The 25,196-nt window shown below is 51.2% G+C and overlaps 2 protein-coding genes across 6 annotated transcripts in view; one reads left to right on the top strand and one right to left on the bottom strand.

Moving 5' to 3' along the window:
• The window catches only part of Lrfn2 (leucine rich repeat and fibronectin type III domain containing 2), a 168,756-nt gene that overhangs the window by 67,872 nt on the left and 75,688 nt on the right, over positions 1 to 25,196 (bottom strand). Inside the window, exon 1 of one of the 2 annotated variants that reach the window (XM_075980950.1) lies at positions 13,802 to 13,931. The exons of the other annotated variant lie outside the window; for it this stretch is intronic. Coding sequence (XP_075837065.1) covers positions 13,802 to 13,861 — 60 coding nt within the window. The 5' untranslated portion in view covers positions 13,862 to 13,931. Of the gene's footprint in view, positions 1 to 13,801; positions 13,932 to 25,196 lie in introns of those variants that run through there. 2 annotated transcript variants of the gene reach the window in all.
• LOC142853776 (uncharacterized) lies at positions 1,418 to 4,314 on the top strand. Of its 4 annotated transcripts, none has more exons than XR_012911256.1 (3): positions 1,418 to 2,365; positions 2,981 to 3,084; positions 3,625 to 4,308. XR_012911256.1 is itself a non-coding variant. In XM_075978947.1 (3 exons), exons 1-3 carry the CDS (start codon positions 1,767 to 1,769, stop codon positions 4,009 to 4,011), a joined length of 756 nt encoding a protein of 251 aa, XP_075835062.1. In that variant the 5' UTR covers positions 1,418 to 1,766; the 3' UTR covers positions 4,012 to 4,308. The 4 variants fall into 4 exon arrangements, 2 of the variants coding, with proteins under 2 accessions (XP_075835062.1, XP_075835063.1); XR_012911255.1 differs by having other exon boundaries at positions 3,412 to 4,308; XM_075978947.1 differs by lacking the exon at positions 2,981 to 3,084 and having other exon boundaries at positions 3,625 to 3,766; positions 3,997 to 4,308.

Raw genomic sequence — 25,196 nt, 5'->3', positions numbered from 1 at the left:
ACCTTCTCTGGAGTTCGTTGCCTTCTCTGGGCCTCCCCTTTCAACATCCTCTGCAGAGCTCTGTTTAGGAACCATGGATAACACAGCTGTTACATGGGGCCCTGCTGGGGCAAGAAGCACGCTATGGGAGTTCCTGTTTGTGATAGAACAGGCTGACTGGGCACTTAGCTGTAAAATCTAACCACCCTGAAATCCTCAGTGATAAGACAGAGCCTAAGACAATATCTCTATGGATGGTTTCAAAGGTGTTGGATGAGGCACCCATCCCTGCAGACACACCCCACTCTGGGAACTGAAACCCCTTGGCTTTGCCACTGTTTGTTTTCTTGCAAACAGAGGCCCAGGGACTCTGGTATGCATGCAGGGTTTGAGACCCACAAAGGCAGACCTTGGGAGAAAGTGTCCTTCTATCTACCCAACTCCCCGGTGACAAATGAGGCTCCCTAGTGACAGCAAGCAAAAGGTTGCAGGTGCCCAGTCCGCAGATGGAGATGGGAATGGCAGCTAGGTCCACACAGCCCACCCCCAAACCCTGTGATCTACTCACAGCTGCATACCTTAGGTCTGCGCATGCCCAGAGCATCGGCACAGCCATAGAAAGGCTAGGCATTGCGATTATTCTCCACTCGCTGGACAGTTAAAGCGTGAGGCTGCTATCCAGATTGCCCAAGGCTAAGAAGCTTGTGGAGTGCTAAAGCCAGACAGTGTGATTTGGGGGTGCCTGCACTTGTCTGCCACCATCCCCAGTATGAGCTTCTCTTGATGTGTAGAGACACGGGGCATCTTGGACCTGAAAGTTTTGGTCTGGGGAATTTGGCAGGACCCTCCTAGAATCAAGCCTAGATGATACAGGTCCTCAAAGCAGGATCTGGGGGGCACTGTGTGGGTAGACAGCACCAGGAGAGGTGGGGCTACACGGCACAGTCATCCCCAGCCCTGCAGGTTGATTCATATTCTCTCTATGGGGTCCACCGCCACCGACTGCCCAGCCTCCAGCGCCTCCAGGCCCCCACTTCCCTTCCTGGTGAAGAGTGTAAAGACAGCTAATAAAATCGTCAAACTTGTCCTTTTTCTTTTTCAAAGATGTCCCTGTTCTGCAGTTGCCATGGTGACACCTGCCAGCTTTTCTGAATTCAGAACTCAAAGCCCTCCAGTGGCCTCAGCAGCCTGCCCCCACTTCTTTCCACCTACCTAGCTCAGGCCCCACCAACCCCAGGCCATGCCCACCCAACTCCATCACTGGTAGCCCCAACCCACTTCATCCCTGCTCAGGCCCTACCCACTGTCCTCTATTCCCCGAGCAGGCCCCGCCCACTCCAGCTCCACACCCTTCCCATGCCCTCCCTGTTCCTGCCAGTTCCACCCCTCCCCACATCTCATCCATTCCTGCCCCACCCTTGTCCTGTTCAGCATTGGAGGCTTCACTTTCTATCCTGGTCCTTTTCCCTGCTCCTCAGCGTCTGAAAGAAATAGCTCTGACTGGGTAAAGCAGGACTTCAGAAGAGCCCGGAAGTCCAGGCAGATAAGTGACAGTAATGAGCTCCCGTGTGGCACAGGTCTGCCAGGGGCACAGAAACGACTAGGCTGCTAAAGGGCTGCTCCGCCCGCCATCTCCCTGTCTCCACTGCAGCTGCTCTCCGGGATGTTTCCCTGGTCTCTCTTCCGGCCTTTGGAATTTTGTCCTTTTCTACCGAGGCCCAGAGGGCAGCAGAGAGGCTGAGAGAATAAAGATCTGTCAGGCCCTGCTTCTGAGCCCGACCCTGGGCATGCTGCTTCCGAGCCCGACCCTGGGCATGCTGCTTCTGAGCCCCACCCTGGGCACGCTGCTTCCGAGCCCGACCCTGGGCACGCTGCTTCCGAGCCCGACCCTGGGCACGCTGCTTCTGAGCCCGACCCTGGGCTCGCTGCTTCTGCTCCTGACCCCGGGCAAGCTGCTTCTGCTCCCGACCCTGGGCACGCTGCTTCAGCTCCCGACCCTGGGCACGCTGCTTCTGATCCTGACCCTGGGCACGCTGCTTCTGCTCCCGACCCTGGGCAAGCTCTTTCTGCTCCCGACCCCGGGCACGCTGCTTCTGCTCCTGACCCCGGGCACGCTGCTTCTGCTGCCGACCCTGGGCGTGCTGCTTCTGACCCTGGGCACACTGCTTCTGAGCCTGACCCTGGGCACGCTGCTTCTGCTGCCGACCCTGGGCGTGCTGCTTCTGAGCCAACCCTGGGCATTCTGCTTCAGTACTCAGAATGTATCCTTCTCACGGGCATGCCAACTCCAGACACTCGCACGCCGCCTGCCGACGTTTTCTGCTTCCAGATCCCTTCATCTCCTGCGAAAGCTTACCCTCCAAGGGACTCAGCGGGCCTTGGTCAGGTCAGTGTCTCCTCGCCCTCTTCCTCTCAAAACTTGAACCCTGAAGTAGCAGGCAGAGCTGCTGTCCTTTACTGCCTCTACTCTAGGACCTAGCCACTCTTCCTGGGGTCACGGGGCTTCTCAAGGAGGTAGTAGGGTGGGGTGGAGGGACCAGAGGTATGTTCTCCACAGGTTTACCTTTGACCTATGATGGAGGCTCGTTCTGATGAGGACACAGAACCCTGTTAGTGATGGGGCCAGCAGCACCGTATGCTGCTCTATCAGAGGAGGCTTGCTGGATCAGCTCCTCTGAGCAGCCCACAGCCTACAGATACTAGGCAGAGTTCACCATCCTCATGCTGACTGTATCTGACAGGAAATGAGGGAAGCCACTCTGTGATGGGATGCCTGGTATGCGCTGGGGAGGGATGAGGCCCAGTGGTAGAAGCAGGGTCCCCTCCTGAGACAGGCTCTGCCCTTGGACTCCATATGCACTCAGGCGCATCAGAATCCCACACTGCATCCTTGAGCCCAAGCTGAAGGTCACCCCCGAGTCATTTCATGCCAAGCCAGACAGAGAATGGCTGCCTCCGTCTTTTTCCTGTTGCAATCGTTTGTTTTGTTTTGTTTTTTCAGACACGATTTCTCTGTGTAGCCCTGGGTGTCCTGAAGCTTGCTTTGTAGGCCAAGCTGGCCTCAGAAATCCATCCGCCTCTGCCTTCTGAGGGCTGGGATTAAAGGTGTGTGCTCTGCCCGCTCTCGATGCTTCTAACAGGCAAAAAGGAGGAGGCCTACATTCGCAGGGGTTTCTTGCCTACCTCCGCCTGCTCTGGAGCCTGGCTAGCCTATTGCCACTGCTTAGCAAAGGGTGTCATGACCCCCCCCCACACACACTGTATTGGCCACATATCGGGATGGAGGGTTTCAAGAGCCAGATGGTGGCCCTGGCAGATACAGAGATGAAGTCTACTGAAGCCTCTCTCCTCCAGGCAGACCCCTGTCCTTCCAGGAGAACAACTCATTCACCATCCGCCACCTCCCCCTACTCTTTGTTGCTCTTCTTTTAGCTGAGGCAGCAGCTCCTCTCACTGGCCCCATCCACGTCCCCAGCAGGACCTCCCTGCAGCCTCTCCATGTGCAGGCCAGCACCTGGAACACTTCAGTGCAAACACAAATCCCCTGTGAATCTACTCTCTCTGGAGGCCCCAGGCCCTAAGGGTGGCCCGCGTGTGCTCTCTCCAGGGTAATATAGATCTTGCTGTCCTATGCCACCCTCCCAGGAGCCAGCTTGGGAAGAACTCAGTCATGGACTCCACTCCTGAGACCATCTGGACCCTCTTCCTCTGGATCCGGACAAAGCCCACGAGTTACAAAGCGCAACACTGGGTACCCTGCAGGAGAGAGCTTTGTCTCATTTACAAGGTGCGAGAATTGTAAGAGTTACTGGAATAAGATTCTCCCTGCACATTCACCCCTCTATCTGATTGGACAGAAGCAGGTGGGGGTGGAGCCATAAGAGAACTTGAGGGAAAGGGAACCAGCATGAGATGCTGGCGACTGTAAGCACCCTCAGAAGAGGACCCGAGGGTGCTAGGGGATGACACGGAAGACACCATCAGAGGGAAATCAGAACTCGCATCTGCCCTCCACAGACTCCACCTGCGTGAGGAGCATCTCCAGGAAGGCTGCAGCATGCAAAAATGCCTCAACTGTCTGGCCCAGAAGGCCTGTGTGCACTCAGTCAAGATGACACCATGAAGTCACTTGGAAGGAGGAACCTCCCCTGAACATCACAGAAGGGAAGAGCCCCTTCCCTCCCACAGTGTGCAGCTCTGGATTTGATTAAATCTCAAGATTAATTTTTCCCTGTGACAGAGTGGCCAGCCTGGAAGCCATAATCCCTTCAGGCGTTGAGCATGTTTATCATGGTGAGAGGGCGCTTAGTGTCGCCATTAAAATGTTGAGCTGAGCCATCAGTTCTTTGTGAATTTACTCAATATGTTTGCTCTCCGCAGCTGGCCCCGTTCCTCCAGAAGGAGATGAATCAGTGTGCGATAATGCCAGCCACAAGAAACAGTCCCGCCACATGACAGCAGGGTCCTGACAGAGGAGAAGCCTCTGGCCCAAGCCCTCGAGGTGGTGGGCTAGGCCAGGCTGCTGGCCAGAGCTGGGAGAACTAGAGTGGGGGCTTTTCTGGGAGCTCGACTTTAATCCCCTGTTTGAATGTACTCAGGATGAATCCAGGGATCTGGGCTGCAAGGGCACTCGGCTGTCGTAGGCCACCAGGACAGGGGTTCAGTGTAAGTGGCCCCAGAACAGCCTGGGAGAAGGGTTCATCAGCACACATCCGGAAGGCTACCCCTGAACATTGCTGGAGAGAGAGCAGAAAAGAAAGAAAACATGAAACAGAGGTTTATACCACAGTGGTGACAGTCAGAGGCTCTGGGGACATCTGGAAGACTCTGTAGCGCTAGGTGTAGCACAAGAAAAAGCAATATCCACCCAACCCCCTCCTGTGTGGGCAGAAGGACCATGATGGGAGTCCCGGCTAGTCACTGTTTGAGGATTGCCCCAAGAACAGGAACAAAAGCAAGATGGACTGGCCTATTGATGTAGCTGCACCCACTTCCTTTCTGGGGTCAAGCGAAGCCCATGGGCCGTAAATGCCACCCCTGTCTTTACATGAACTTATGTGTGTAAGGTCTGGTAGAATCCTGTGCAGGGAGGAGCTCAGCGGGTGACAAGGTCCTGTGGCAGAGTCCTGCAGGCTGCAGAGGACCTCTAGGACAGGAGAGGATGGTGCACTGGGACTCTTCCTAGACTGGAGATGGGTGGAGGACCAGATGGTCTTCTAGACTGTTCTCTTGGTGCAGACTACCCCCAGCCATGGCCTGTGGCTACTCTGCAGGTTTATAGAGGAGGGAGCTGTGCAAACAGAGACAAATGAATGGGGTTGGGATGGAAAGTTAAGCCAACGGGAAAATGCAAGAGAGTCCCACAGGGAATTCACAAGGAGGCAGAAGGGTAAACAATGAGGCCTGGTGTGGACAGGATAACAGGGTACATTTAATAGCATGTCTTGGGCTGGGAAAGTGAATCAGTTGGTAAAGGGCTTGCAGAGGCAACATGAGAAGTCAAGCTCAGATCCCCAGCACCCACATACAATGCCAGGTACCTGAAGTCCATCAGAGGCAGGGCAGAGGCAGGTAGATCCTCAGAAATCACTACTCAGACACAGGACCTCTGTTCTCTACAGGTACATGCATGCACACACAAACACATATACCACATGCATGAAAAATAACTAAAAATAAAAGCAAAGACAAGTCTCAACCACTCCAGGACTTCCTTTTGGAGATGGTACAAGCCATGGGGTTATGTAGAAGAGATGGAAGGATGGGGGTGTGGCCATCAGGGAATGGAACATCTTCTATGTGATGATATTCCAAGTCAACCAATGGCAGAGGAGGGAGTCAGGTTGCTGAGACAAGAGCTGGTCCCCTGTTTGGGGAAGCTGAGAAGGTTCCATGAATGAGAATGAAAAACTCAAGGCTGGAAGTTCTTAGCAGTTGGCCTAAGAGTAGGCCAGGGAAAGGCCATGGTCAGAGGACATCCTTGGGATGTATGAACACATGTCGGAACAAGTCAGAAGAGCGCCCCAAATCTGCCTGCACTGCTATGCATGTCCCTCTTGTTTCCTGCGCTCGGAGGTCCCCTGGTCCTGAGTAGTTGTCCCGACATCAGCTGTTCCATCGACTCAGGGCAGAATGTCTCTACTACCCAGTTCGTTCTTCCCTGTTCTTCAGCTCTTCCCTCAGGAAGTGAATCTACATTTCCCTCCCAAGGCCCTCTTTTCCATGATCCTTGAAAGTGGTCAGAATCTATCACTCTTCTGCAGCCTTCGTCCTGATCCTAACTTTTAAAAGCTTGACATGGGGATCCACCCATCTGGCTGGTGTCAGGGTTCAGCTCAGAGGGTAAAGGGGGCAGGTCCTCCCTCTTGCAAAGCCTTTTACCAACTGAGCTATCTCCACAGTACACTTGTTTGACTTGAGAGAAAAACCGTGGAGCCGAGCAAGAGGGTCTACAGAGCTGCTCCATCCTGTCTGCCTGTCTGTCTGTCCATCTGCCTTTATTCACGTTCCTTCTGTCCCTCATCTGCCCCCACACTCCATGCCATGTGTATGTAGGTGGACTCATCCCCTGGCTCTACTTGCCCCCTTCATCTCTGATGTCTCCACGTGCTGTCCCCCGAGGGCACTCCACATAACCTTGCATGGCTCTCTTCCCCATCCAGCCTGGCCCTCCCTCCACCAGGACTTCTTGTCCCCATCCTGAACACTATGTGTCAGCCTCGGGTCCTCTCACTGGACTCTTAGAAGGGGACCAGAAACTGCTGCTTCCAGCCAGCTGGGGACATCAGGCCCCAGGGAAGCAAACATCTTGCCAGGCTTTCTCAGAGACCAGGAAGGAAGCGGGTTCAATTAATTCACAGTTGCCTCCCCAGATTGGAGTACAAGTGGGGAGATAGGAAAATTAACCTTTTCAGAAATGCAATTTCATAAAATCATTGCGCTCGGAATAGACTCTCTCATTATTGCTATTATTTATGGCCTGTCCATGCCTTAGGCTACCAGCCATGTGCAGAGATGGAGGAGGAACAGGCACTGCCCTCTTCATGGAGGAAAAGGAGCTGATTGAAGCCCTGGTGTTGTAGTCAGTCACATAACACAAACCCAGTGGACCCCATAGGGCTGCAGCCTTTTGGTAGAACTGTCCCCACTGGGGACACGTGTCAAGATCATTGTTGAGACCGTCACAAAGAAAGCCATTGCTGTCCACTCCTCAGTCCTGCCAACTGCGCTCGGCTACCAACGTACTTCCTCCTTCCATGGCTACCACAGGCCACAACTGTGAGATCAGTCTGATGTCCAGTCTGGGAGCGCTCATATCCTAAGCTCCCTCTTGCCAGGGCTGGGGCATCAGAGGATCCCAATGCCACCACTTGCTCTAGAAACATTGCTAGGCTCCCTCTGCCACCTACGGCCTGGGCTGTGGAGATTCCTGCCTTCCTGAACTCTGCTATTCCCTGACCAAATGCAGCTTCCTAGCTGAGTTCTCTTCATCCGTGGGCCTCAGCTGTAAAGTAGTCTTGGCTGCCTAGACAGCTGTAGTGGCACAGAGAGCTGGATCCGGGGCTGTCAGAGTGGATGTGGGCCATGTAACGCTTCAGAGGGAACAATGGGGCTTACACTGAGGAGACCTGGAGCCATGGCAGGGAGGAAAGGCAATGAGGTACCTCCTGTTTCCAAAATCCATGCTTACATGCTCTTCAAAGCCTCACCCTCTATCCCCACTCCGCCCTCCTGCAACCCCAGAGACCAAATCTAATCCTAACTTTGTGTTCTGTGCCCATCTTAATGTGTGTCTCCAGGGTGTGGAAATGAAATGTCTACTGACACAGTCAAGGCCACCACCATACAAGGGACCTGGTACCCTCCCTCCAGTACCACAGAAAGCACGACGTGTCGGAAGGCCTGGCTCCGTTCCTCTGTGACTGTTTCTACTGTCTGGTCTTGATAGATAAGTAGCACCACTTCTGTTTCCTTCTCTGGAAGACCAAAAGTCTGGCTTTTGTGGTTTACTGTCACCTCCAGGAACAGGACACTCCTCTGTCCTTGGGACACAGGGAGGAGATTTAGATTTAGGTTGTGGAAATCACTGGGCAGAATCTTCCACTTGGGAGTTGGGACTTCCCCCTGGGCCCTGAAGTTGAGTGAAGCTGCAAGGTGAGGTGCCCTCCTTCCTGCCCAGCTTCACCTCCACTCCATTTCTGAAAACCAAGCAGGAAGCACACGGAACCTGTAACGTTAGGTCAGTGTGCACCGCCATTTAACCAGACACAGACCTGGCTATGTGTGTGGTTTTAAATAGAGGTTTCTCAGAGCTGTTTGTTTAGCTTGGAATGAAAAAAGATTGATTATCTTTAGACCCACTTACTGAGGCTGGTGAGTCTCCATATGAGCCGGGCTGGGCTTTGCAGAGGCCCAGCTGATCCGTGCCCTGGGCAGGCCACAGACTGATCCCAAGCAGGGCAAGTGTCTGCTACTCAGTCTTCCTTTGTAGATATTAGGGAGAGCGAAGTCCAGGAGGGACAGCGTAGGACCTGTGTCACTAACAGAGGCAGCGCCCATGCAGAGCATGGAAGAGCAGAAGAGTCCTGCCCACCTCCCAAGCACTTGTGCTAAGATCCTAGGAGACCTGCTGTCCTCAGTGTGCGTCCTTCCATACTAGTGGTGGCTGAGCAGCAGCAATTCAATATTTGATGATGTCAAGTCATAACGAGGATATCCACAGACATAAAGCAAGCCTTGTAGGAGGGGACATTCCAATGAGACAGCACTCATAGCAAGTGACCATAATAGAGTCCTGACACTGGGACCCAAACCAAGGCTGAGCGTTAGGGATAGAAGTATGTATGTCTGTGACTATGTTCCCTGACGTCATCAGTCCATCTGGTTCTCTTAGTTTCTCTTCATGACACTTAGTTTCCTTCCGGATACTCACTTGTAGTTGATTTTGACTCAAACCCTGACTTATGTGAAGGAATGATACTAGTTTAATGGTTCCTGACCCTTTCCAGAGGCACAGTGCTAGTTCTCCAAGTAAGGCCAGGCCTACTGTGTACAGAAGACATGCAGGATGCCAGGCTGGCTCAGAACCCAGCTCTGCCTTCACACTCCCTCTGTGGGCTTCACTTGTTATAATGGGTCCATGCCCCACCCAGAACATGTCCTGCCTTTTCTTGACTGTGAGTGGGGCCTGAGGGTACCCCCTGCTTTCTCCAGTGGCCCAAGAATCCCTGACCTGCTTTCTGTCCTTACGACCCTCCCTCTTTTAGCGTCTTTTACTCAAGGCCTTTTGCCTCCTACTCGTGTCTTCCTCACTAGACTGAGCCTGGACAAGAAGCAGCCACCTGTTGTTCAGTCCAACCCCGATTTGCCTCACCCCATTCTGTCAGCACCAGAGCTCTATCGTGGTCATGTTCCAGGCTTCAGAGAGTGTCTGCCTCCAGTTCCCCAAGGACAGACCACGTGACTCAGGCAAGGCACTTAGCAACATAATCATTCACTGGAGGCCAGCCTGCTTCTGTGGTAGACCAGAGACATACACCATGGTTCTGGGAAAGAACCAGCAGGTGGACGCACCCCTTAGGAACAGGCAGCAGGGGAGCTGCCAGCTAGAGTTGACGCTGGTCACATGTTTACAACCCAAACTAGTCAGGGATCTAAGAGGAGCAGAGCATAGTGGGAGAAAGGGCTTGTGGAGTCTGTCTTGGGTATAGGGTGGACTCAAACCCCATTCCTGGCTTTGTCCCTAATATCCAGGGTGACCTTGGTTCATTTAACTTCCTCCAGTGTGGAATCAAGGGCCCTGGACTTGCTTATCAGACAGCAGACTGAGCTCTCTTTTCTCGATCTCTCATTATCAAATTCCCATCTAGTAAGTAAGTCACTGTGTCACAGAATAAATGGTGGCATCGTGTCTATGGAAGGAAGGAAAGAGAGCTGTCACAGCAGGCCAGGATAGAAGAGAGGAGGAACTGGATATCCACATGCCTCAGTTTCCACTTCTACGTGGAGGAAGTTTTATATCACAATGCCCTATTTTTCCAGAATTCCACACTGTCTTCCCTCAAATGGATGTCCGGCCTTTACAAATGGTCTTGTGTTCCCTGGGAAGCCAGGATGATGACAAAAACACAAGATCTTTTCACCAACAGCTGCCACACGGGGCACTGTTAAAAAGCCATAAAAATGCCACCTCCCCAGTCTGGGCCCCCACAGCCATTTATCACCCTTACGGTTGTGGATAGCCTTGAGAGGAAACTGACCTTGAGGAGGGAAAGGCTTCCTTATGGGGTGCTGAGGGAAACAGAGGCATTGGAGGAGGACATGTGAGACAAGGAGGGGACAATGACTTCACGAATCCACAACCTGGGCCCACCTGAGAGTCCTGGTTACCTCTAGGGAAGCCTGACAGAGACCCAATGGAGGAAGAGTCATTGCCATGGGCTTGGGGCATGGGGAGGAAGGGACGGTTTGACACACAGAGAGAAGTAAAAGGTGTCCCTGTGCATACAGTCTCCTTAACAATGGAGTCTCAGCTTCATCCACGGCCGAAGAAGACTGTGAGACCGAAATCCACACATACAAGGACCATGGCCAGAGAAGCCAGAGCCCATGGCTGGGGACCTTGATAAACACATGAAGGTCTTCTAGATAATTCCTTCATTATGCTTCCGCTTCCATCATCTACCCCAAGGTCGAAGTTTCACCCCATGGCACACGAACATTTATGCACATTTGCTCCCAGGTACAGATGCTTCTACGCACACCATTATAGGCACAATGAAACACAAAGGTACCTGTAGACAGTGCTCACCCTTGGTCAGGTACAAATGTGCCAGCATACTCACTAGAATCGGCCCTGGCGTAAGACAGAATGGAGTCAGCCAAGGCCTGTGCTCCGCGGAGCTCGCATTCTATGCGTCGGCTGCAGAGTGACGCAAAGACACATCCCGCAGACCCCTGCATGCATGCATCACATAAATAGTGACCCCACACAAATACTCAGTCCCCAGACAGAGTGCCTGCTACGTGCATCCCAGAAAGTGTGGCTAGCCCTGGAGATGCACAGGTAAGAGTGACTGTATGACCACTCTGGTCACAAACACCCAGTCACGTCAGGCTCACCAGGCATGCACATGCGCATCATGAATTTAAGGTCAATTCACTAGTCAAGGCATTTGCATGGCGTCCCAGAAAATAGCTCATTTCGAACCAGGGCCCTTCAGTTCAGGGCAGACCTACCAGTATTGCTCTCTCCACCAGGCTACAACTCTCCTTTCACCTAGAACCTTCTGTACCCCTCCCCATCAGCTCCCTGGCTTTATCAAAGTTCCACAGGCATCCTGCCTGCATCCTGCAGTGTGTCTGGTCCCACCCAGTATGACTCCAGATGTCCCCCAGACTCCCCTCTGTCGGCACAGGGGCCAAGTGCAGGCCTAGACGCCTGGGGTTTTTGCTGAGACATTATATTGCAACACAGTCTGTTTCTTCCAGACTATTTTTTTCTTTTCCTTTTCTTTTTTCTTTTGCTTTTGCTTTTAAAGAATCAGAAATAACTTGGCTGTAAAACTGTGCTTTGGGCAGAAAGCAGACTCTCAGGGTCAGAGCCCAGGAGAAGATTTTTTGCTATACAGTGTCAGGGAAAATAGCAGGCACTCAGCAATTTTGATTCTTCAAGGGACAGAGAGAAAATACAATTGGAGTGGATTCGGGGCTACACAGAACTCCCCTCCAGACCAAGGCACACATGCTGGAGAGCTTGACAGTGGGCAGAGGGGTCAGAGGGGGCCAAGCAGAGGTTGGGGGGGGGCTGGATTTGCTGGATTGGTTCTACATAGAAGACCCCCCACACCAGAAGCCCCAGGAAGAAAGTTGGTCAGGGTAGTGGTTTTGGATCTTGGCCCTCAGTTTGTAGCAGGTCTCTGCTGTCTATGCAACTGCCATGTGTGGGAGAGGTCCCGTGACTCCCAGGGCAAAGAGGGGTTCTGAGATAGCGTGGACTGCATCCATGTGATAGCTGTGTAACCTCGGGAAAGATAAGTTGCCCTTTCACCCACAGACTTGCGATATCTTGGCGTGTGCTAAAACCTATCTCCTGCCAACACTCTAACCCTGGGGAAGCCGCTGCTGTGCTAGGAGAGAAATGGGCCTAGAAAGAAGCTGTCCTAACTGCCAATCACGATGGGAGTGGAAGCAGATGTCAGGAAAGGTCTTGTGTTGGAGTCCTCTTGAGTCCAGGGGCACCTTCCCACAGAAAGCCAGGGGAGCCAATGATAGCAAAGGTAGGAGGAGCCATCCAGAGGGATATGTGGGCCTGAGCTGTGAAAGCGGATGTGGAGTGCATGTGTATATGCCAGGCCACGCCTGGCTGTCCCAGTTGGTTGGGCCTCAGTCCCTTTACACCTCCTTGCAGTGCCAGCTTTGCAAAGGAGGACCGTCATGGGGGGGATGGTCACAGCTGGTTCCCTCAATCCTTTTCAGGACATGTGACCTCACGATGGAAAGAGAAGACAGCCGTCCAGTGTGATGTGAAGCCTGGCAACTGACCCCACTGAGCAGGGCTTCTTCTCCAGCCATCACCCAGGTGGCCCAGAGTCCCAAACCAGCCCAAATCAGCATTCTGCCTGTCAATGACCGAGGGGAGGAGCTAGCTTCATTTTCCACCTCCCACTCAGGCGAAGGGGAGCCTGGAGTGCTGTGACTACTAACTTCACATCTTAATTTTCAAAAAGGAAATAGATTCTTTGCAGCCTTTGCTGTAATTGACTCTGGGGCTGCGACTTTATCTTGCAAATGGTTATTTGTGGACTTTCGGAAACCTGCGTCATGGAGGGAAATTACATACTTAGAGATCTGCAGAACCGTGGATTAGGGTCCCAGCAGATTCTAATGATTCTCTGGGTGCCATTAGGGGATAACGTGAAAAATGCATATTTAGAGGGTGATTAAGAAGCAAGCAAGCACACAAGGCAAAATTCCTCCTGGAAACTGGTGATTACTCTCAGCGGGAGGTGATTTCTCCTGTTAGAGATCTCAGGGACTGCCTTGCTGTATCCCCCAAACTCCGGGGAGTGGGGGGGGATCCTGAAACAGATCATAAGCAATCAGAAACTTCACCAACTGAGAAAGCCACACTGGCCTTACGAGAATTGAACCTCTTGGCCACTCTGTAAGACTCCCCGAGCCATCAGGCTGTTATTTAAAAACTCAGGCCTGGGACTGGAGGAAAGGCATAACTCAGTCAGCCAAGTGCTTGCTGATCAAGTGTGAAGACCCCCAGTTCAACCCTCAGAACTAACTGTAAGGAATAAGTAAATAAAGCCAGCCCTGTTGTCTGGAAAGATGGCTCAGGGGTGAAGAGCCCTCACCCATTTCACAGTGCCCACACTGTGCCACTCACAACTGCCTTTTACTCTGTCTCCAGGGGATCTAAAGCCTCAGGCCCCTTTGATCATCAGAAATCATGTGTGAACACCCTTACCCCCCCATCATTAAAAATAAATCTTTAAGCGATGCCAGGCCTGATGGCACACACTTGCCATTCAGTTCTGAGAGATGGAGACAGGTAGCTTGCTGCTCAGTCTGTTGAGACCCTGTCTCAAAAGGCAGGTGGACGGCACCAAGAAAGGACATCTGAATTTGTCCTCTGGTCTCCATATGGTTGTCCATACACACACACAGTCTGTTTCCCAAGCACAACATTGCACTCAAGCTAAACTTGTATCATACGTGTTCTAGAACCACATTCTGGCATGTATAGGACCCAAATTGCTTCTCTGACAATTTATTTAGCTGCAATTGAAGTCATAGGTAAGGTTTATCTCACCTCTGTGCATGTGGAAGGTGTCGCCTCACTGTGAGTCCCCCCAGGTCTCTCCCTGTACATCTTAGAACCCACAGCAGGGTCCTTCACCTTCGTGGCTAAAATTTACCATTTCAGGCCTGTTCAAAGGCTTTTACTTCAACACACCACTGTCCCCCAAAGTGGAATAAGCCATGGCTCTTCATGAGGAGGAGCCTGGAGTGGGGTCAGTGGGATTCTTTGCTGAGGACTTCAGCCCCCATATTTCCGGTACCCAGGCTTCTCTCAACTTCCGTTTTCAAAGCTTTGCTAACCTGGGGCAAATCTGCAAGAAAAAGATCCCACAGCTGTGAGGTCTAACCCTGACAAAAGGTGACACTTGTGTGGTTGTTTGAGACAGGGTCTCATCTAGTCTAGGTTGGCTATGGATGACACTGGACTCCCCACCCTTCTGTCTCCACCTCCCAAACACTGGGACTGGTGTGTGCCACCGTACCTGGTGGTGGTGGGCACTTTAGAAAACCTGGCAACAATACCCCAGGGAACAGTGTTTTGGAAGTATCCATCTTGCTTCTGCTCCCTGTATGATGTGACACCCTCGTTCCTGGATCCGGAGTCAGGGACTAGACTCTGGCTGCCTCCCCATTTAGCACAGCATCACTGCTCATCACTACTAGACCATTAGAGTTGTGACTCGCTAGACATGTGGCAGGCTCTTAAGAACCAAAACCATCTGCTAACATGTTAGGTCAACCTTGCCCTGACTCAGACTAATAGTGTCTTGTTTTAATTTCTGATCTAAAAAGGGTTTTCTCCCTATGTTTCTGGCATTCTAACAAAACGCATACAGGACTCCGATGATGGCTGCTTATTGAATTATTGCTCCATGCCAGATGTATGCTAAGCCCTGAACTCATCTTGGAGAGAGCTTTGGGAAGGTCAGATCCCCAGGCCCTACAGAGAGGCACAGAGACAGAAGTTGAGTGAGCAGGCTGCCAGAATGGAGCCAAATGCTATCCAGGGAGTTCCAAGGCTTTGCTCTTGACCTTGGTGCTGAATATCCTGAAGCTTAGCAGTGAACAGTAAGGGAGAAGGAAAGACAGACAAGGGGCTGAAAGACGTAAGACACCGGAGGGCTTACCTGGAGGAAACCTGCAGACCAATCCATGCTGCTTAGTTTTTTGTCAGCTTGACACAGACTAGCATCGTCTAGGAAGAGGGAACTTCACGTAGGAGATGCCAGCATCAGATTGGCCCACAGGCAAGTCTGTGCAGCATTTTCTTGATGAATTATTAATGTAGGAGGCCCTAAAGCACCTGGGTAGGTGGACCTGTGTAAGAAAGCAGGCCAAGCAAACTGTAGGGAGTCAGCCAGTGAGCAGTGCCCCTTCATAGTTTCTGTTTCAGCTTCTGTCAACACGGTATAAACTGTAAGATGAAACAAACCCTTTCTTCCCCATGTTGGATTTGGTCAATGGTTTATCTTAGCAACAGAAAACCAGACTAATAGAGGATGTCCGTAAGAAGCAGAGCCCATGTCAATCTTCAAAGTGTAGTAGCTATAGGGTAGGTGTGGAAGTGGGCTGGAGGGTACAAGTTCCCTTTGGAACCCCACAGTTGGCCATTTCTGGGGGTATCCATGAGTGGTCAGTTAAGAATGTTCAGTGATAGTGGTCAGTAAACATTTTTTTTGGCTGGCCATTACTTTGGGTCTGTAGAGGTAGACAATCAAAAATTCAGAGATGCAAATTTATTTTCATCTAGAAACCAAAGTTATGTAGTAAATAGAATTGCCAAAGTTCAAGCAAAATGGAGTTTACAAAATGACATGGCCCTGGCTGGCAGCAGGCCTCGGCAAATGGGAAGAATGATGCCGCTTACCCCCTGTTTACAGAGGAAAGGAATCTGGAAGGAGACGCTCCTAAGGGGCTGTTTGGGCTGTGCTTAGTGCCAAGAAAGACATGTGGTTTATAACCATGCCTCTATTAGATTCTTAATAATCAGGGTCATGCACATGCAGGCCCTGATTAAGCTTCAAGTCAATGCTTGAGGTCACATTCTGGCTGTGACATCACTAGGACAGTAAGATGTGCAAGTAAGGAAAAGAGACAAGAGCATTTGGGGGACAGACTGTATGCTCGCCACAGCAGCCCTCACAGGAGTCTCTGCCATGGAAAGGAGAGGAAACTGTGGATGGGGTGGCCATTGGCCTCCAACACTGCACAGTGCTGCACAGCACTGCACAGCACTGCACGGCACAACACAGCACTGCACAACATAGCACAGCATTGCACAGCATTGCACAACACAACACAGCACTGCACAACATAGCACAGCACTGCACAGCACAGCATTGCACAACACAGCACTGCACAGCACAACACAGCACTGCACAACATAGCACTGCACAGCATGCATAGCATAGCACAGCACAGCATTGCACAACACAACACAGCACTGCATGGCACAACACAGCACTGCACAACACAGCATTGCACAGCACTGCACAACACAGCACTGCACAACACAGCACTGCACAGCAGAGCAGTACACAGCACTGCACAACACAGCACTGTACAACACAACACAGCACTGCACAGCACTGCACAACACAGCACTGCACAGCACTGCACAGCACTGCACAGCAGAGCACTACACAGCACTGCACAACACAGCACTGCACACCAGGGGAGGCAGGGTGAGATGTGTATCAGATTCTTTTCTGTTCCGATGATCAACGACCCTGTGGGGAAGGAGCTTATTTTGGTTTACAGTTCCGGGAGGGGGGTTTACATCATGCTGGGGTCAGGGGTCGAGGTGAAAGGGAGGCAGCAGACAGAGGAAGCATGGCAGCAGGAGATGGAAGCTAGATGGTCACATTGTATCCACACTTAGGAAACAGAGAACAGGACGTAGAGCCAGACTACAAAACATAAAGTCCTCCTCCAGCAAAGCTAAAGGTTCTAGCACCTTCCTAAACAGCGCCACCATCTGGGAACCCAGTGTTCAAACATGAGGCTTTAAGGAATAGCTCATATTCAAACAAGGTGGTCCTCCACTATCTGTCACCCTGGGCCAGTCAGCTACACCCAGAGCCCCACATCTTCCTAGATTCACATCTGGTGGCCTGTGCAGAGTGCCAGGCACATGGCACTTGGGAATAGTAAAGCACTTGTTTTCCTGCCCAGTGGAGAACATATACCAACACCACTGTCAAAGTGAGAAAGCAGTTCTAGCCAGTATCCCCCACATAATGTGACAACAATCTGTCTGGCAGGTGACAGAGGAAGACACAAGCCTCTGTAGGCTGGGGAAGTCAGATGTCCATGAAGGAGTCACTCTTCCAGCCCCCAGCTCAGTCAGGATGCTAGCTGGATGATTATAGAAATTCAAGGGGCTGGAGAGAAGGTCCAGTGGATAATGCTGTCTGCACCACACTTGAAGACCGGTTTGGGTCCCTAGAGCCCACGAAAATGGTGAGTGGACATCGAAGCCTGCCTATCAGTGCTTAAAAGGTGGATGGGATTCCCTAGGGCAAGCTGGCTATCTAGGGTAATTGGTGAGTTCCATGTTAGACTGGCAGAATAAATGAATGAAGTGGAGAGCAACTAAGGAAGACCTATGACCTCCACATACATATGTCACACATATGTCAACCTATGACCTCCACATACATAGACACACACCTTCATCTGCTCACTGAAACATACATACATACAGGCATGCCCATCATACACATATGCACAGATTGAAAAAAACCTAAAGGATTTTTATAAAAGAGGTATTTGTTCAGTGTATCCTTGGTTAAGAGCTTCTCAACTCTTAGCTGTAGAGATGGGGAATGGAACAAGGACCCATGCCATGTGTCCGGGAGGCGAGATATGTCAGCCATTGTTTATGAATGAGCTCAATATTCAATAATCACTCACTTAAGGGACTAAAACAGAAAAGCTGATGAAGGCGTTACCCAAAGTCTCTCATTTAACAAGGTTTCTATCTTATTTTTTTCTTTTGGACACAGGGACTTATGCAGCCAAGGCTGGGCTCTAACTCACTGCGTAGCTGAGGGTGACTCCTACCTCTACCACCTGAAGGTTGTGATCGTACGCGTGTGTCAGCATTACTCATTATGTTGTTCCGGGACCTTATACATGCAAAGTGAGTGTTCTACCAACCCAGCCCCATCCTCAGTGGTCTAAATAAGGAATTTTTTGAGTCTTCTGTGCACTAGGTGTTGTGAACATTCTGGCACCAGGAGACAGAGTGTAAACACACACAGGACAAGTGGCTGTTAGCTCATCTGTGCAGAGGTGAAAAGAGCAAAGAAAATTCCACAAGAGAGAGGGGCAGGAGGCTAAGTGGGAGAGGAGATGCTATAAGGGGCCTAGAGGTCTTACTAAGGCGATGATGGGAACAAAGGAAACTTGTTCAAAGTGATATCCAGGCTGGGTTCTCAGGAAAATGAACAAGCTCGGAGAGTGGATGGCAGAAGGGAGAGCAGTATATCAGAGAGCCAGAGTAATGAAAGCTCAAGGTGACCCCGAGCAGCTACCAGGAAGAGAACCCGAGCAGCTACCAGGAAGAGAAGCCCGGCCAGAGTGGCCATGGGTGGGAGCAGGGGTGTGCATGCGGAAGAGGCATTGTCACAAAGCCTAGTGCGACAGGCTGACGTCTGAGTGCCATTCAACCACCTTAGGGAGCTGTTTTCCGTTTTGACTTGTTTTTGAGAGGAAGATCTCCTATAGCCCAGGCTGGTCTTGGGCTTGAACTCACCATGTAACTGAGGCTGGTTTTGAACTCCCGATGCTCCTGTATCTACCTCCCAACTGGTGATGGGATTGTAGTTAGGCATCAGCACACACAGCTTTGCTTTGCTCTTGACTTTTAAGACAGGGTCTCACTATACAGCCTGGCTAGTGTGGAATGCACTGTGCAGACCAGGTTATCCCCAACCTCTAGTGGGGCTTCTACCACTGTCTCCCAAGTGCTAGGGTTATAGGTAGTCACCACCACAGCTGGAAAGTTTGAGAAGATTTAATCTGGAGACATGAGATATTCTTGTTTTAACAGAATCTGTCGGAACTGCGTAAGAGAAAATGCTAGAAAAATTTTCTGAGTGTCAGTTCCAAGGGATGGTTCACACAACTAGATTGGAAAGAAATGATTCCATGACTCAAATGGAGGGGTGGAAAAAAATACCAACAACACATATTTATATACATACATACAAAGTGGATATTTATATCACATGTGGTACATTATAGATTCCTATGCAAATCAGCATTGCTGTGTGACAAAAAGGAAATTACATATGTATGTACTTTTACATGAATATACATGCCACGAAGGTAAAGGATCTGAGAAGGTCTGCAGTGGTTTCTTTCCCACCTTCGGAAAATGCTTCATGTTGCTAGCAGCAGCATTTTCAAGCTAGCCCTGCCTCAGTCTTTTCCTTTCTCTCTCCCCTACCCCCATACCCCGAATCACTTCCTAGAGGATCACCCAGTGTGGGAAAACTGAGAGTAGTTCCCATTCCCTATGCCCTGTCTGATTTCCCTTAAGCCCTTGGAGGTGCCACGGAGCTGGCAAGATGGCTAAGCAGGCAAACACACTTACTGCCAAGCTTGACGACCTGAATTTAATCCCTAGGACCCACATGGTGGAAAGGAACGAACTCATGAAAGTTGTCCTCTGACCTCCATCTGCATGGAGACCCCCCCCCCCACACACACATACATAAACAAACTGAGGAAAAGCATAATAATAAGTTTTCTTCTTTGTTTAAAAGCCTGCGTTGAGAGCCACCTCAGTGGGTTCAACTTGAGTGTGGAAGGGATCCCTGATGTCCCCAACTCCTTCACTTCTTCATGACACTGTGTGACTCCCAGCAGCCAGCAAATGCATTTTTCTTCTTAGAGGTTTCTTGCACTTTAGAGCCATATGGCTGGACTATACAATGGGTCCAAAGTGGCAGGGAGTTAGTCCTCCTGACAACTCAAGACGTCCTCAGCCATTGAAGCCAGCAGGACACAAACACCCTTGCCTACTCAGCCCTTAAGGGCTATAATTTGAGGCTCACTGCTTGCTGGCTGCTAGTGTGCCCTGTGAGATTAAGGAATCCCAGATGCTCCCAGGGGTGGGTGCCTGGCAAGCTCCCTCATCCCCTGCTTTCCTGCTACCTCATCTCCCATCTGTTTCTTGAGAAATCCTCCCAAATAAGAACACACATCCCAACTACAGTCTTGAGGAAGGCACACGGTGACAAGTGACATCGCCACTTCCTGTGAGGTCATCTGGGAAAGTCTGAACCACACCTCCATCTTCTCTGTTCCTTGACAAGGCTCAGGAAACTCTAACTCTTGGTTCTGCCAAGGGTCTTAGATGTCCCAACTCACCTTTTGTTACCATTGATACCAAAACTACCGAGACCAAATCAGGTGCTAAAGGATCATCAGGGTTTTTTGTTTTCCGGGGACCAAAATACCCATAAGGAAACAGGAAAATACTGAATCAGAGAAGCTCTGACTCCAAGCACCACTTGAGAGGGCAAGGAGAGGTCACCTAATTTCACTTGCACCGGCTCTGCCTGACACCACCTATTTTGCTCATTAGAAAATCACCTGCCTAAAAAGGCTCTCTCCCCGGAGTCCACCCATCCGCTAGATGACGCCGTTAACCAGCGTGGCTGCTCTTTCCTCCCACCATCAATTCCTCACCCACTCGCTCACTTTGGTTTCTGATAAGATGATGGAGTCTGGGCTGGGAAGATAGCCAACATCCCAAGCACAAGGAGCAATGTGGTGGAGGGATCCTTATTCCCAGCTCTGGGGAGGTAGCCACCTCCCTAGGACTTGCCTGTCCCAGACCAGTGAGAGACCCTGTCCCCAAAGACGAACAGCAACTGAGTCTGTCTTCTGGCCTGCACACACATGCACATGTATGCTCACACAAATAAAGACAAAGATCATGGAATGACCAGAGACAGGACAGTTCCCAAATCTGGGCTTGATTTGCTGTGTTATCTTGAAGAAACACTTGGGCCTCTTGGGAGCTGATGCCCTGACCCAGTCAGTAGGGCATGGAGCAGGGCGGGGACCTTGGTGCTGGGCTCATCTCTTAGGCCAAGTGTTCCGGGCTCCTCTCATCATGATTATCTTTGCTTACCAGGCCCTGCCCCAGGCACTTTGGATATACTGACTACACTGGAGAGGGGTCCCGACACCAATGGCTTGTGCTCCTCTGAGCATCAACAGTGGCTGCAGGATGGGCTGGCACTGGAACATCTGCCAAGCTGATGGCAGAAGAAGCTGGGTTCTCCTTGCCCCCGTTACACAAAAGACTGCCAAGTGTATGAAATTCATGTCTAAGTCTGTTGTATTGTGTAAATACTTGGTCTCTAAAAGGCTTGAGTCCCAGGCTGAGGTGGAGGTGGGGTCACAGGAGGGGAGGGGCAGGCTGAGGTAGAGATGGGGTTAGATGAGGTGAGGGGGATGGTGAAGGTGGGATAAGGGGAGGGAAGGGGCGGGCTGAGATGGAAGTGGGGTCCCCTAGGGGAGAGGTGAGGACATTAACGGTCCTGCCTGCTCACAGGAGAGAGGAAGATGAGATGAGATCTCACCTGATCTGGGAAAGAAATCTCTGGGTGAGAAAGCAAACCACGCCCCCAGTTTATAACCTCGGAGTGAGTCTGATGCTGGCTTCCTTAGAGAACATCACTAGGTCCTGGAAAGGTGTCCTACAGTCTGATATGGCTTCTGAACAGAAACAGGCCAAGTTCTTACATGCACTGCCCATGCAGCCGCCTCTCCTGTGGCTCGTGCACACACCTGCTAGTCTCAAACACTTTCACCCACTGCCTTCACCTGTGCAGGGGCACCGCAGAAGACACCCTCATTTGGCATAGTCTGTATCACCCCTTAGCACAGGCAGGCATAGGTGATAGCCGCTGTGTTGGGGGAGCTGGGAAGAAGACGGGGATTATTTCCGCTTGAACAATTGGGTGACAGCAGCAGAAAGTGAATCTCTGAGAGCAGTATGGACCATCAAGCTGATCTTCCCCTACCACCAACCTCCATCCCTCTCCAAAGAGCAGCGGGCAGTGGCGCACTGGAATCCTTGAGGCCTGTTGGGACACCAGTTACTCGCTGTGACTCCCAGGTGTGTACCTGCCTGACAGTAAGTGTCATCTCCGTCTCTTGGACCTTGGCTTGGTTTATATCTCTATGTATCTATAAAATGATACATTCGCATCCGCTGGGAGCAAGAACTGAGAACATGTCCACCGCCTGTGGCCTGGATGCTGTGCTAAGCATCTTTGTGGCGTTCCTTATCTCTGGTAGGCTGATTTTATTTCATTCCCTGTATTCTCTCTGATGCCTGGCACCTAGCTGGCAACTAACATTTGTTCACCATCCCTATGAATTCAGAACTACTAGAATCCCTAGAAAGGGAAGCTGCAGTCCCCCAAACCCAGTGAGTTGTGCAACACATGGAGGTTGGTGCCCAGTGGATGCTGGGCTTGTGATAGGGAACCTACCTCCAAGGCCGCTCCCCTCACAGGGAGACCTATGGGGTGCAGTGACAAGCAGGGACTCTTCATCTGCCCCCCCCCAGAACCCAGCCCTATACAGGCACCCAGGAAGCACTCAGTGAAAGCCAGCAGGTGTCATTTTCCTGCATCCCTGCAGGGATGGTCCTCATATGAGATAAGATGATCTGGGATACACTCAACCATTGCTTTATGTCCACTGAACCATGCATATATCTGATGTTTACTGTAGTCCAGGCACCAAAGGCCAATGAACGAGACGTGGCTCTTACCTCGGGTTCACATACAGTAATGAAGTATGCCTAACATGTCCCAAGAGAGCCTGGGGCAGGTGGGAAGTGGGTAGGTTGGGGCAGGTGATGGACAGGAGTGAGGAACAGGGGCTTCCATGGCAGTGCAGAGGTATGTGGAGGGGTATATGCCAAGGGAAATCCTGAGGGCACTAACAGGAGAACTGGGAAGAGAGAGGGGGCAGAGGCCAAGTTCTGCCATCTCCACAGCTACCAACATTAGAACACTGTTTTGACACATAGTAGATGCCTGTACTTTGAATGAATGAATGAGTGAGTGAGTGAAGTGGTCACATCTGCAGTGGTTAGAACAGTGTTTGATACGTTATAGGAGCTCATTCTGAATGAAGTGAATATTCAACTCTCCAAAATGTTTAATGAATTGAAATTGAAATGACTTGTCTTTGTTGATAGAAAAAGGACTAAGAGGACCCCCTCCCCCCTCTCTCATACACACATGAGAGAGAGAGAGAGGGAGAGAGAGAGAGAGAGAGAGAGAGAGAGAGAGAGAGAGAGAGAGAGAGAGAAGAAGAAGAAGAAGAAGAAGAAGAAGAAGAAGAAGAAGAAGAAGAAGAAGAAGAAGAAGAAGAAGAAGAAGGAAGAAGAAGAAGAAGAAGAAGAAGAAGGAAGAAGAAGTAGTAGTAGTAGTAAGTCCAGGGTATGGTGAGGGAGGGGTTCCAGGGAAGATTTGGGGAATGATGACTCCCCATTTGAGATTCATCATTCAATCAACCAACACTCTGCAGAGACCGTAAGCCAAGCATAGTTGTAGACACTAGAATGCATCTACTCTGGAATGTATCGAAGCAGAAGGGTAGAGGAGGGTATTCCAAGTAGTGTGGTCCTTGGCACAACCTGGCCCACCAGTGTGTGAAGGCTGGGTGCTAAGAACTAGGGGGGTAAGGGGAATCACTTGGGCTCTGCAGGAGCAGAGACCCAGAATGGACTCAAAGCAATATATCCATGAAGTTTAGTTAGAACCTCCTGGCAGCCACAGGAGTCCCTCCTGACTAGCAAGAAACAGGACACAGGAGGTCCCGCTGATGCTGTGGTTTTGACCTGCAGCTGTCGTGGAGTAGCAGAGACAGGCTGAGGGTACAGCAAGCGGAGTGAAGATGTGGGCTAGACAGGGAGGGGCTGGAGGTGTCACGGGACAGCAAGAATGACAGGATGGTCTTCTGGCAACTGAGGGAGAGGCCCTGGGAAAATAGAGGATCTACTGTGAGATCCTCCAGGTGTACAGGGGAAGAAGGGGAAATTCCGGGTTTGCACCTAGCCCTCCTTTGCAGACCTGGTACCTGCCCCACCACTCAGCCATCTGCCATACCCTGTCCTTTCCTTAACGATCCACCCCACAGAAAAGTCCATCTCATGGTCACTCTGGTGCTTCACACCTTCAGAGAGGACCAGGCAGCTGGTTTTGTGCTGACAAGAGCTCTAGCAAGGGCAGAGGTCTCTGCAGGCCTGGACAGGGGCATCAGGAGGAGGAGGGGCTGGCAGCTGGCAGCCAGAGCTCACCTGCTACTCTGCACTCCTGGTCTCAATGGCAGAGGCTGACCAGGGCTGTGACTAGGGAAACGGTGGGACCTGCCCTTAACTCACCAGAGTGCACTCAAGAGAGCAGGATGCTTCTCCTTTCTAACCTGGGAAGATGAGGGCAGTGCAAACCCGGCCCGACCCGTAGAGGGAAGTGCAGAAACAGAGCAGACAGACAGCAAGGCCGGAGAAGTTGCTAGAAGGAGAGTGAAAACCGGAGTGAGGAAGAGAGAGTCCCTCAAAGATGGTGAGCTGCTTGGCTGGGCAGTGGTGGTGCACGCCTGTAATCTCAACACTTGGAAGGCAGAGGCAGGCGGATCTCTGTGAGTTTGAGGCCAGCCTGGTCTACAGAGTGAGCTCCAGGACAGGCCCTAAAGCTACAGAGAGAAACCCTGACTTGAACCCTCCCCCCTCAAAAAAAATACTGGGAGCCCCTGCTAACAAAGAGAGGACCAAGGAGTCAAAGGGAGACTGGGCAGTCACCGGGAGTGTGTGTGTGTGTGTGTGTGTGTGTGTGTGTGTGTGTGTGTGTGTGTGTGTGTTTGTGTGTGTGTGTGCTGAACAGAGGGAGGAGAAAGGATGGCTGACGGGAAAGCTGAGGTTCTTACATCAGTCTGCCAGCAGCTGAGATCTTGGTGGCCTCTACAGAAGGAAAGGAGTAAAGGGTGCTTAGAACTGCCGCTAAGACCCCTTTTCCAGAAGGTGCTCAGTCCTCAGCAGAGCCCAGGGCACCAGGAATGGGGGCTTCTTTGACAATTTGAAAGGAAGTGGGCACAGCGTTCTAATACTAACAGCCTGTTATTAAAATCAAGTGCTATTTTGCAAAATGCATTTGCCAGGGAATCGCTAATTACAGGCAAAGCGCAGCTCCGTGTGTTGGTGCCGATTAATCCTGAACGGTTTAAGCAATCGAATTTTATACATATAATTATCATCCAAGATTCACAAAAACAGTAACAAGATGCTCTGAGCTCTGCCCTTAAGCACTTGGGTGGCAGAGATGAGGATGGCAGAAGGGTGTCCGAAAAGGGAGGTTTGGCCCAGG

The sequence above is a fragment of the Microtus pennsylvanicus genome, chromosome 7, assembly GCF_037038515.1.
Source record: "Microtus pennsylvanicus isolate mMicPen1 chromosome 7, mMicPen1.hap1, whole genome shotgun sequence".
NCBI classification, from domain to species: Eukaryota; Metazoa; Chordata; class Mammalia; order Rodentia; family Cricetidae; genus Microtus; species Microtus pennsylvanicus.
Note: the sequence above shows the minus strand (reverse complement) of the source record. Positions and strands in the feature narration are given on the sequence as shown.

What these genes read in the sequence shown, in the direction of transcription:
- LOC142853776 (XM_075978947.1), top strand. Translation starts at nt 1,767, where the DNA reads ATGCTGCTTCCGAGCCCGACCCTGGGCATGCTGCTTCTGAGCCCCACC. An exon ending in ACTCAGCGGGCCTTGGTCAG is followed by an intron (nt 2,366 to 3,624) that starts GTCAGTGTCTCC and finishes CCACCCTCCCAG; the next exon opens with GAGCCAGCTTGGGAAGAACT.